General features: G+C 37.4%; 1 protein-coding gene across 10 annotated transcripts in view; it reads left to right on the plus strand.

Moving 5' to 3' along the window:
- senp6a (SUMO specific peptidase 6a) overlaps positions 1-11,263 on the plus strand; it is a 64,889-nt gene extending 53,626 nt beyond the window's left edge. For all 10 annotated transcript variants that reach the window (XM_077219637.1, XM_077219638.1, XM_077219639.1 and 7 more), the window contains 6 exons: positions 3,283-3,497; positions 3,583-3,656; positions 4,312-4,400; positions 7,579-7,647; positions 7,810-7,960; positions 10,477-11,263. In XM_077219637.1, coding sequence (XP_077075752.1) covers positions 3,283-3,497; positions 3,583-3,656; positions 4,312-4,400; positions 7,579-7,647; positions 7,810-7,960; positions 10,477-10,692 — 814 coding nt within the window. In that variant the 3' untranslated portion in view covers positions 10,693-11,263. The remainder of the gene's footprint in view (positions 1-3,282; positions 3,498-3,582; positions 3,657-4,311; positions 4,401-7,578; positions 7,648-7,809; positions 7,961-10,476) is intronic.
- The last annotated feature ends 835 nt before the right edge of the window (positions 11,264-12,098 follow it).

Consider the following 12,098-nt stretch of genomic DNA (forward strand, 5'->3'; position numbering starts at 1 on the left):
AATTATTTATAGTAAGCCGCTCTGGATAATAATGTACAATAATGAAACTGTATTGCATACAGATGTGCTTTTTATTTTACTTGCCATCTTATAAACCACCTCACTTGCTCTGTTTGCTAAATCTTGACGCCGAAATGCAGTGTTGAGTGCTGCTGCGTCACGGGATATGTACCTGTCTCTACACTTTGCATGCTTCATACTGCAGACATCCCAAGTCTCCCGGAAGTTCCGGGAGTCTCCCGCAAATTGATAGCAGCTCCCTGATGCCCGCAAATTAGTTCAAATCTCCCGGAATCTAGAGCTCGCGAGCTCCAAACCGTGTAGCGCATGCTCGGGAGATAGGGAGAGAGCGAGAGACCTTGTGTGTGTGTGTGCAAATGTGCGTGTGTGCCTCATGAAGCGCATGTAAACCACCCACCCCCGTCAACAAAACCAAACAAACCTTTCCTGACTAATCCTTCTCAGCCTCATCATTCTCACTCACAGGCTCCGTTTGACATGTCGAATCGACAGCAAGGGATGGTTCTGTTACACTTGAACTTCCATCAATTGTCCGCTTCATTTCTTGAAGCACATGCAGATTGTAGGCTATGTTCATATATATAATATGCGATTGCTGCGTGTGTCTTAACGAGAGTTTTAAATCAACGTTAGGCTACGCCTATACCATTCCGGGAGGGTGCGGGGGGTCGCGGGGCTTAACCCTCTGGGGACGGATTGGGCGGTACCGCCCAAAATGACATACTTTTACAAATGTGTAATTATCTTAAAAACTATTAATGATAGAGAGATGTGGGTCTTTTTTGCCGTCTTTCTCAGATTCCGCTGAAAACAGTGATATCAAACTTACCCGGCTTGTATACACACTTCCTTGTTGCGCAATACCACTTCGTCAAAGGCCAATGAAATCGATGTTGTTTGGCAGATTCACGAGCAACAACCAATGGAATTATAGCCGATGGAGGAATATTTTTCTTACCCAATCTGAGGAAGGTTACCATGACGTATTCTAGCAAATCGGAGGACTCTGTAGCCTTGCAAGGGGTGGTACTATATACTATTACACAAACAGCGTCTCGTGGCAGAGACGACAGAAAGCGAACGGACGAGAGCGCACAGAGATATGAGAGAGAGAGACAGAATAATTATAATATATATACACACATACAATTATAGCATTATTTATTGTTTTAGCACTTTTATGATGGCAAGCAGTAAACGATTTACGGTGGAACAAGCTCTGGAAGAATTACTGGATAGTGACGAGGAGAAAGCATTGCTTAGAAAATTATAAGCATTCCTAAGAAAAACGCCTGGGACTATTTGTAAATAAAGTTAAATTTTTCATTGTTCTTTACACATTTTATTTAACAATTACACATATCTGTCAAGCAAAGGCTTTGACAAATATATTTTTTGTTCAAAAACTGTTCACTATTGTTGTGTGATGTGTGATTTACAGAAAAATAAATGCCAAAAATCAAATTTCCGTTTTTGAAATTCTCTAGTTTATGGTACATTTTCACTCATACTTCCTTTATAAACATATTACATGTGTGCTTATGTTAGCTTAGGGTCTTCTGAATCCATAGATACCAAACACATAGTGTTCCATCTCCATTACATATAGTTTATAAGCCCAAATGTAAAAATAGAGAAAACGGACCAAAAAGAGCTTAGTCCCCAAGGGTTAAGCCAACTTGATGTGTTGAATGCTCAGAGCACGATATAAAACATATTCTTAAAATACACATTTCTGTTTTAATAAATGCTCATAGTAAATCATAGCATATTGCCTAAAACATAAGGTAGGTAGGTAAAAAAATAATCAGTGATACATTTGCGACCCATTAAAAATTAGGGTCGCAATGGCATTTCAAAAGGTCGCATATGCGACCATTTTGGTCGCAGTGTAGTTCCCTGAGTTGTGCACTTTAGACCGAGAATACTCCAGGTGCAGGGAACACTTTAGTAGACTAAGAATAAGCAAATATATTATATAACAAGGTTGGGTTCTGTCGATCCTAATAAAAACAGCTAAGCTAAGATAATTGTAAAAAAGAATATTGTATTTCAGCAGATTTTATAGTGTAAACATTTTCAAGCGCACATGAGAACCGTTTCGAGGGGGATGCCTGGGGTGCGGGGGAAAAAAAATAATTCCCCCGAATATTCAAATCCCAAAATTGAAAATCGAATACCAACCCACCGAACGAATATTCGAATATTCGGGTCCAGCCCTAGTTCCAGTCTGTTGTGTTTGGTCTACTTTCCTCTGATTGGTCAGATGGCCCAGTCTGCTGTGATGGTCCAGTCTGTTGTGTTTGGTCTATTCTGCTCTGATTGCTCAGATGACCCAGTCTGCTGTGATTGGTCTTCTCTGCCTAGATTGGTCAGACGGCTCAGTCTGTTGTGATTGGTCTGCTCTGATTGGTCAGACGGCCCAGTCTGTTGTGATTGGTCTGCACTGATTGGTCAGACGGCCCAGTCTGTTGTTATTTGGTCTACTTTTCTCTGATTGATCAGATGATCAGTCTGTTGTGTTTGGCCTGCTCTGCTCTGATTGGTCAGATGGCCCAGTCGGTTGTGAATTGGTCTACTTTGCTCTGATTGATCAGTCTGTTGTGATTGTACGGCTCTGCTCTGATTGGTCTGACGGCCCAGTCTGTTGTGATTGGTCTGCTCTGTTCTGTTGGTCAGACGGCCCAGTCTGTTTTGGTCTACTCTGCTCTGATTGGTCTAATGGTCTAGTCTGTTGTTATTGGTCTTCTCGACAGGGCGACAATGCAAACCAAACTCTTCCAGTCTCTGTTACAACTACAGTGTTTGAGGGCCAAAGTAGACTTTTTTCTTTTTTCGGGCAGCCAATGAAAACAATAGGCTGGCATTATGCAAATTTGTTATGTAGATTTTTAACAGGAAGTGAGACTGGAATTACTGACGAATCGTTTCAACAGTTCAGAATCAATCCTTTCTTTAGGTAACAATACCTTTATTTGTCGTGCACTTTGATCTTTGAAACTTTGCAGACCTTTTACATTCATAAACGGCTACATTGCACACTACATGAAAGGATAATATTGGAAAAAACAAAATGGGGCACTTGCACACAAAAAAATGACAAACTTTTTACTGAAATTGAAATATAAACCCCAAATCTAATTAAAAAATGTATCCCATTACCTATAATAGTATCCCAATGATTCAAAAATAATACTCCCATATTATCATGTTTTTAAATCGACTTGTAATCTCATCGACCGTCTTTCTATGTCCATCTAGTGCACACTGGTATCTGGCCATAATCTGTTTTCCGGGTCTCAAGAAGGCTCATGTTGAGCCAAACCCACTGTACCAGCCTCAAGCTCCAGTCCACAGCACTGCGGTCTCCTGCGGCCCACCCTCAGCTGGAGGTTCAGATGAGCTGGAAGACCACAGCCAGCATACAGCCGTCCCACACAGATCTGCAGCTGATGTGAACAGACAGCAGAACACGGGTGAGCAGACGTGAACCGCACCAGTCAGCGGAGGCTGTCTGCTGTCAAGTGTCACTGCTTGACTTCTGTTTGGCTTTTATTGCAGATGGTTTACACCGAATAATCGAGTTTTACGGAACAGATGACAACCAATACTCTGATGACCAAAGCTCATGTCCGGTAATTCACTTCAGTTTGGATAATCTGGGGGCAGTAAGAGTGTTTTATTTATTTTGGAAGAAATTAATAGTTCTATTCATCAAGGATGCATTAAATTGATGAAAAGTGACAGTAACAACATTTATAATGCTACAAAAGATTTCTATTTCAAATAAAGGCTGTTCTTTTGAATTTTCTATTCATCAGAAAGGTTTCCACGAAAATATGAAGCAGCACAACTGTTTTTAATATTTATAATAATCAGAAATGTTTCTTGAGCAGCAAATCATCATATAAGAATGATTTCCAGTCATCATGTTATACTGAAGACTGGAGTAATGATGCTGAAAATTCAGCTTTACTATCACAGGAATATATTATAATAAAATATTTCACAATATTACTGCTTTCACTGTGTTTTTGATCAAATAAATGCAGCCTTAGTGAGCATAAGAGACCTCTTTCAAAATAGTTAAAAAATCTTACCGACCATAAACTCTTGACAGTAGGGTAAATACTTAAAAAGGTTATTCATGCAAACAGCTGGTTACATTGGGCTGCTTTGACTAACAGAAATTGTAATTAACATATTTTAGATTCCAACATTGCGGTTTATTTTTCTTTACCCAAGAGTTCTCTCATGATGAAATATGTTGCTTGTTATCTGTGTTTTCAGGATGAGTGCAGCGATGACGGCACTTTGGTCGATGACACTGGGATCTCTGACCGAGCGGAGTGGACGTCCAAACCCACCATCTGCAAACAGTGAGCGCAAATATTCCTCGCTTATTGTGAACATAATATATTGTATTGTACTGAATTGTTCCGAATACAAGACAGTGTTTTTTTTTTCCTTGTAAATACATCTGAAAAAAATGGGGTTGTCTTATATTCAGGGTCCAGACTTCTACATGTCAGTAATACACCCTCAACAATGGGTAGCGCCAACTACGTTTAAACGCAGCGGAGTCATCAAACAACATTCATTAAGCAGCCAAGAAATACAGTGTGTCAGAGTGTAATGTTAGAAGATGGCGAGTCTTAAAAATGCTAACACTCAGAGAAAAGCTTAGCAGCTTTTTTGGAAAGTACGTAGCCGAAAAAAGAAATGAGGGGGTTTCATTTTAGTATAATTTCTAGTTATTTTTGTTATGTGCTTATGTCATTTTAATTATTTATATATATATATATATATATATATATATATATATATATATATATATATTTATTTTATTAATTTTTATTTTAGTTTTAGGTCAGTTTTGGTTTTCATTTACAGGTAGTAATTTTACTTCAATGACTAATGTCTAGTTCACACTACACAACTTTAAACATCGGCAGATCAGTGTGCTGTTTAGACTGCATGACTTGCTTGGAGTCTTGAAGTCGTTGTGATTTTCACACTTCGTGACACTACGTAAATGATCTGCAACAGGGGGTTACACACTACCCGAGCTGACCACAACTCTGTCACCCAACGAATCTGTGAGTAGAAGATGATTATAATGAAAAAGCAGCTGTTGCTCGTGTTGTGGTTTGGCAACTAGGGTTGGGCCGATGGACGATATCATCGTCCATCGTCCATCGTGATGGCTGACAGACATCACGATGTTTAGCCGGCATCGACTATAAATGTATTGTTTTGGTATAAATTACATGTATTTAAATGTCTGAAACCTAAAATAAACATTATGTGGTTAAAAACACTGAACAGTTGTGATATAGCCTACACTGAGCGCGTCCGTCTTTGGCTCAGCGCCAGCCATAACGCAAAAGCAGTTTTAATCTGGCAGTGATGTCACGTCACTGTACATCTGCTCCTCAGTGGTCAGCTCCTGCAGAGTTTGCCGAAATCGAAATTGCTGATGAGATATAGAGGAAAATATCTAGTTGGAAATGAGAATGTTACCCCCCTCCCGATATCATCGTCCATCGTGATGTTTCACTGTAGACATCGTCTGATACCAAATTGGTAGACATCGCCCGACCCTATTGGCAACGATCAAATACAAAAGGCTTGTGTAATGTGATAACAAGCTGATCATTGGCTGTTGCTCATCGTGACACGGGACACCAAACGCTATTGAGTTGGCCGACAGCTCCAGATATTTCGCATGCTAGATATTTTTCTGGAGGCGGCGAGGTGTCAGTGAGCGTTTTTGATGCGTCGTTTAGTATTTCACACATAAAGATTGGCGAGCGCGGATCACCTGCAGATTTGCATGCGATTACAGCCCGACCTGTCGGCGATCTCGTTAACTTACAAATCGTGCTTAAAATCCTGTTGTGTGAACTAGGCATTACACAAGGCGATGACAGACGATACCAACGTCATTAAACAATAACTGTGGCAATATCAACATGCAATATCGCTGACAAAAAAAGACGAGACAAAAATGTAGGTAAAAATAAACCAAAACTTGTCTTTATTTGTATCCCCAAAAAAACAGACGACAAAATATAACAGTCTTCTGTACAATCCTCTATGACGGGGTGTCCAAACCTTTTCCTGGAGGGTCACGGTCCTGCTTAAATGCTATTACGCAACCTCTGACAATACAAACATCTTTCTTTGCTGTTGTTTAAATGGGAAAAGTGCAATAATTCTAATGAAATGTAAAAATACATTTCTTAAATGACAAAAAAAGTTGCAATTATAATTTTGAGCAAAATAATTGATTTAACCATTATGCTGCATGACAAAATGACTTAAGTTTTCCCTAACTAAACAAAAGCAGAACAAGATTGACTAAATGTGATAAAACTATAAAGTACTTTTGACTCAGGAATAAGGCTAAATTAAAAAATAGCTGGTAAAATGAACACTACTGCCAATGCAACATTCATTTAGTGAAGGTTTTTCATTTAATACACTACCGTTCAAAAGTTTGGGGTTGGTAAGATTTTTTTTTAATGATTAAAAAAAGAAGTCTCTTCTGCTCACCAAGGCTGCATGTATTTGATCACAAAAACAGTAAAAACGGTAATATTGTGAAATATTATTACAAAATAACTTTCTATTTAAACATTTTTTAAATGTAGTTTATTCCAGTGATCAAAGCTGAATTTTCAGCATCATTACTCCAGTCTTCAGTGTCACATGATCCTTCAGAAATCATTCTAATATGCTAATTTGCTGCTCAAGAAACATTTCTGACTATTATTATCAATGTTGAAAACAGTTGTGTACAATTCTTTTTCCAGGATTCATGAATGAATAGAAAGTTAAAAAGAACAGCATTTGTCATTTATAATGCATCCTTGATGAATAAAAGTATTAATTTCTTTCCACACAAAAAAAATTTCTAACTGACCCCAAACTTTTGAATGGTAGTAGTGTATAACGTTACAAAAGCAGAAGACTTCTTTCAAAAATTACAAGATTACAAACTTATGGAATTTTTTCAAATATTTTTTTATATTTTAATTTATTTTGGATTTTTTCTAAATATTTTTTTTAATATATTTTAATTTATTTCAGTTTTTTTTGTAATTAACAATATTTTAATTGTTTATATAATAATAATTACCCTATTTGCATAGTCAACCAAATCAAATATGGTAATTAAATGTCACCGAACAGTGAATCAGTTTTATCAAATGTCAACGGTGTGGAAAAATGAACAATGTTAAGCATATTATGTAATTGCATACTTTAGCGTGTCAACTTTGATTGTCCGATAAACGTTACACCTGTTTGTCTTCAGTTGGAAAGCAGTTTCAGTCAGTTATATTACATTATAATATGAGCCATGATCAAAGGCAGAAGCACAAACCAGGGTCCTGAGCCATGCAGAATTGAATTGAGATTGCTTTTAAAATTCCAGTTCAATTTCTCAGCTTAGGTTAAAAAATAATTTGGGATCGACTGAATACAATACATGTTGTTTGTTATGGTTGTGTACATTTTTAGCACTCATTTTCATGTTATTGAAATCCTCAGGCCTTGCATTCTGATCATGGACTCTCTGCGTGGACCCACACGGTCGACTGTGGTGAAAACGCTGCGACAGTGAGTTACTACTTGAAAATAAAACCTATATTCGACATGGATGTGTGATTTCATGATCACAGATGTTTTTGTGATGTGATGTTTTTTGAGTCTTTAAACAATAACACGAGTCGCCTTGAGTTCTCATTTATGCTGGTGTAAGTATTGTGAGTGTTTTTGCAGGTATCTAGAGGTGGAGTGGGAGGTGAAGAAGGGCTCCCAGAGGAGTTTTGGGAAAGAGGTGATGAAGGGCTCGAGTCCTCGTGTGCCCCAGCAGGATAACTTCAGTGACTGTGGCGTTTACGTGCTGCAGTACGTGGAGAGCTTCTTCGAGGTGAGAGTGAATCACTGAGCTTCCCAAACATCTAGAACTTTTCTGCCGTTGCATCATTTAGTTTACTCGTATAATGTGCTTAAATTCACATACATCCCAGACAGCCCTGTTAAGACAAATGACATCACAATGTTTCCAGGATTTAATATAAAAATTGGAAAAGTTTCATATAACCGGGACTTTTGCGATCTATCAAATGGGCTCTGGAAAAAGAGACGGGCTATTATACATTTATTTATTTTTTGCAAGAATTGTATTAAATGATCCTGATATTTGGCAAAAAAGTTGCGTTTTTACATTCAGTAACTATAAAGGTTACTGAAGTACTATAAAAGTATCATTTAAAGGAACGTGTAACCGTGATCAGAATGGGGACCAGCATTGACTTCCTTAAGCTTTCCTTAAGCTTTCCTTTCAGACTAATTGATTATGCGCTGTGCATTTACTGTGCTTGTTGATTTACAGCAATGAATAATGCGGTTATATGAACAAAACTCCTCTCAGACTGAGCTGCTGCGGGACAAAAGTGCACCATCCAAGATGTTCTAACATGAGAATGCATCAAAACTAAAGCGTGTAGTTTAACATGGTGGCCCGTCACATGCTTCAACGGATGTGTTTGTGTTTAATGCTTTTGAGATGCGTTTTCTTCAGCACATAATGATTAATTTATGATTATTTCTATTTTGCGCAAACACACATACCTAGCAATGGGTGCTTTCAAAACTGCCAAAATCACATGATTTCAGTAAACAAGACTTTGTTGCCGAAATGACATTGGTTCACCACCAGGGGTGATGATTCCTGTGAAATCATGAACTAGTGTCTGTGTGGTATTTATCTGATCTCAGATCCGTTTTATACATTTATAGACATTTAATGACACATTTGTATAATAAATGAGTTGTGGTTCAGAGTCTCTTCTTGAACTGAATAACCAAGCTCCAGGGGTTTAAAGTAACGAATTCCAAACTTTTTTAGTTTAAAAATTGTGTACTTTTACTTGAGTACATTTCAAGTGATGTATCTGTACTTTTAGTCTTCTATTTTCCCTCCGTTTGTGGACGTTACATGCTTGTTTTAATTAATCTTTTAAATTGTGTTATGTAGCTTGATGCTAAAAGCAGAGCTCTAAAGCCCCGTTCACACCGCCAGTGACTTTGTCGCTGCATGTCGCTAGTCTCTGTACTGTGAGTCGCTTGTGGGCATTCCCAGTGCTGCTGTTCTAATGTTATTGGTAGACTGCACATCTGGCCATAGAAAATACTGTATATAGAAAATCACTGATATATAAAACTGAGGTATCATTCTAATTTCTTCTTCATTCCTATTGGTTGTCACTAGCAAAATTCGCTTCTCATTTGCATAATGTAGAAATTTCTGAACTTTTGTCACTTGACACGCCTACGTTCTGTCGCCAACGTTCACTGTCGCAGGAGCTCGCCAGCGCTCCATTGAAAATGAATGGGATCATGTCGCTTTGTCACTGCATGCCGCTGCCTGGCGGTGTGCTCAATGCGAGGCTCAATGCCCCAGGAGCTATATCTATTTCACAATTTATTTTGTTAAAAGAATTCACATAAGGTCCCAAGAATATACTTGTTTGTTTGTTTTCTAGAAAGATTTCAGATGATATGTGGATTAATGTATAGTGGGATGAAAGTGGTGTAGATGGGCAAGCCATAATGCTAGAACAAAGATTAATAATGGCTGAATACAAACAAAAGAATAATGAGGATTCAGTCTCAAAGATTAAGTCTCAAAGATTCGTTGAGTGAGAACAATAGAACATGAATAGAGCAGTTCTCCTCCTCACCAGACATTAGATAATAGACTGCAAATCGGTGTTTACAGGGCAAAAACATCTTTTAGTAGCATCTTATCAGCCTTTTCTGAAAACTCACATGACATGGTCTTACAAAATGCTTCATAAACTGCATAGTTTAGATATATAATCCTCTGTCTTGAAATAAACTGAGCAGACTTGTAGCTTCACTTTAATTGTGGATATAAGTTAAACCACATACACATTATATTTGTAAAATAAATTCTTAATATTTTTTATGTTTGAGCTTATATATGTCCATATTAATAACAATCTGAGTAATCCTGACTCTTAAACTGTAAATCTCAAGTGTTGGCTTTATAAATATGTTGGTTATGTGTCTATTCAGAATGACTTATGAGCAGTGTTTCATTTGTTTTCAAATTGCTCATCATTTGGAGGACAATTAAAAACATTAATATTTTTCCATCTTATTAATTAAAGAGATATTCTATTTGGATTAATCGGTTATCAAAATAATCGTTAGTTGCAGCCCCACAACAGTGTTATGGTTACGTTTTTGCCTTATGTCAGTAAAAAAGTTGCTTCAGGATGCAGATGATCAAAACAGAAATATACATAACAGCTGTTTAGTGACTCTCATATCCATATTGAATTAACTGTTCAGTTTAGGCTTTTTCGTTTGTAACTAAGGCAATAATATATTTTTTTTTGTTTGTTTCTTTCAAAGAATCCTCTTCCAAGCTTTGATCTGCCGATGAATTTATTGGATTGGTTTCCCCAGCAAAGGATGAAAACCAAGCGGGAAGAGATCAAGGAGCTCATTCTGAAGATTCAGACTCAGCAGCAGCTCAGCCTGGAGAGCGAGAAACATTCGGACGCCGGCCACAGTCCGCACGAGGACACGTTAGAGTCAGCTGATCTAATCCCTCCAATCAGCTCCTGAGCTCCGCCCACGCTGCTACGCTTCTACAATCACATGACTTATAAACACTAAAAGCCAATCAGGGCCTTGTGTGATTGTTCGCTGCTGGACAATTCTGCCGTTATTTCTTATAGTTTCGATGATGCGAAATATGGAAAAAAAAGTGTTTTTTTGTTTTGTTTTTGTATTGAAGTGTACATAAGCTAAGCTTTTTCTTTTACTTTGCTGGTTTTTTTTTTTTTTTTTTTAAATGCATTTTGAGTTTTGCCTTTAATTTTAATGCATCGGATTTCAATTTTGAACCATTTGTGAAATAAAAGTTCATATGTTCATCTTGGATGATTTTCTCTAATGTGCCTAGAGGATTAAATACAGAACTGTTTAGTATTCCATTGGGAATGAATGCCTCTGAAGGAAATTAATGCATTTTTTTTTGTAAAATCAGTATCTAAGCAAACTTTGTGATTACAACGAAATAGAACTGAACTATTAATTGAACAATTGAAACATTTTTCAATGTTCTGCTATTTGCCGTTCAAGAGTGCACATTTGCCTTTTTACTGTCTAATACAATAATATTATGTGTCAAAAATTAGGCTTGCTTCTTTATGAATATCTTGTTTGCATTATTTCAATTGATTCACAACATTTGAGTATAGGTCTTTTCAAAGCACTATCACATGATTTTCAAACGTTCTGCAAAGTATCGAACTTAAGTTGGTCAGACGCGTGAAGCTTAAAGTCAGATTCAACTTCCCTGTTTGCTGTAGACTTTTAGGAGTAGCCACTGATTAAGTATCATTACATGGTATAAAAAATCAAAAGATGGAAGAGTGTATCTGTGTGTATCTAGATGCTTTGAGTTGAAGGAACATCAATAATTATTCAAAATAATCAAAATGGTAAAATTGTGTCGTTATCTGCATGATTTATCGTTTCTCTTTGTTGGTTATTACATTGGCAATGTAGAGTAAAACTAGTTCTAAAAACATGCATTAAAAATGTATGCGGTCAATTGAGGTGGATAAACTTTTAATCCGATAAGACGTGCAGCAACTACAATGGAAACACATTTCCTCAATAAATCCCTCGAAGTGCAACAAACTCAGGTGACTTTGCCTCAACAGAGGATGTGATTAGATAACTGGACTAACCAGCAGCCCAATCGCATCACAGCATCTCAAATGTTGTTTTGGCGGTTCTGAAACTGAAATTGTGTTCCAAAACACCAGCATCCGAACGGAAGAGAACGTGACGGCGTTTATTGTGACAGCGTCTGCGCAAGTCATTTTAGGATGTAGGAAAAAAGAGCAATGGTTTCTTCCACAATTGCACCAACTTTTCTGCCATTATTCAATTTTGCGTAAAAGTTAAATTCACAGGTTTGGATGGAAACTTCGCTACTGTTACATAAAAGCAGAGGCTCT

This window comes from Siphateles boraxobius, unplaced genomic scaffold (assembly GCF_051911475.1).
Source record: "Siphateles boraxobius isolate OS27281-9 unplaced genomic scaffold, OSU_SipBor_1 8, whole genome shotgun sequence".
Taxonomy (NCBI): domain Eukaryota; kingdom Metazoa; phylum Chordata; class Actinopteri; order Cypriniformes; family Leuciscidae; genus Siphateles; species Siphateles boraxobius.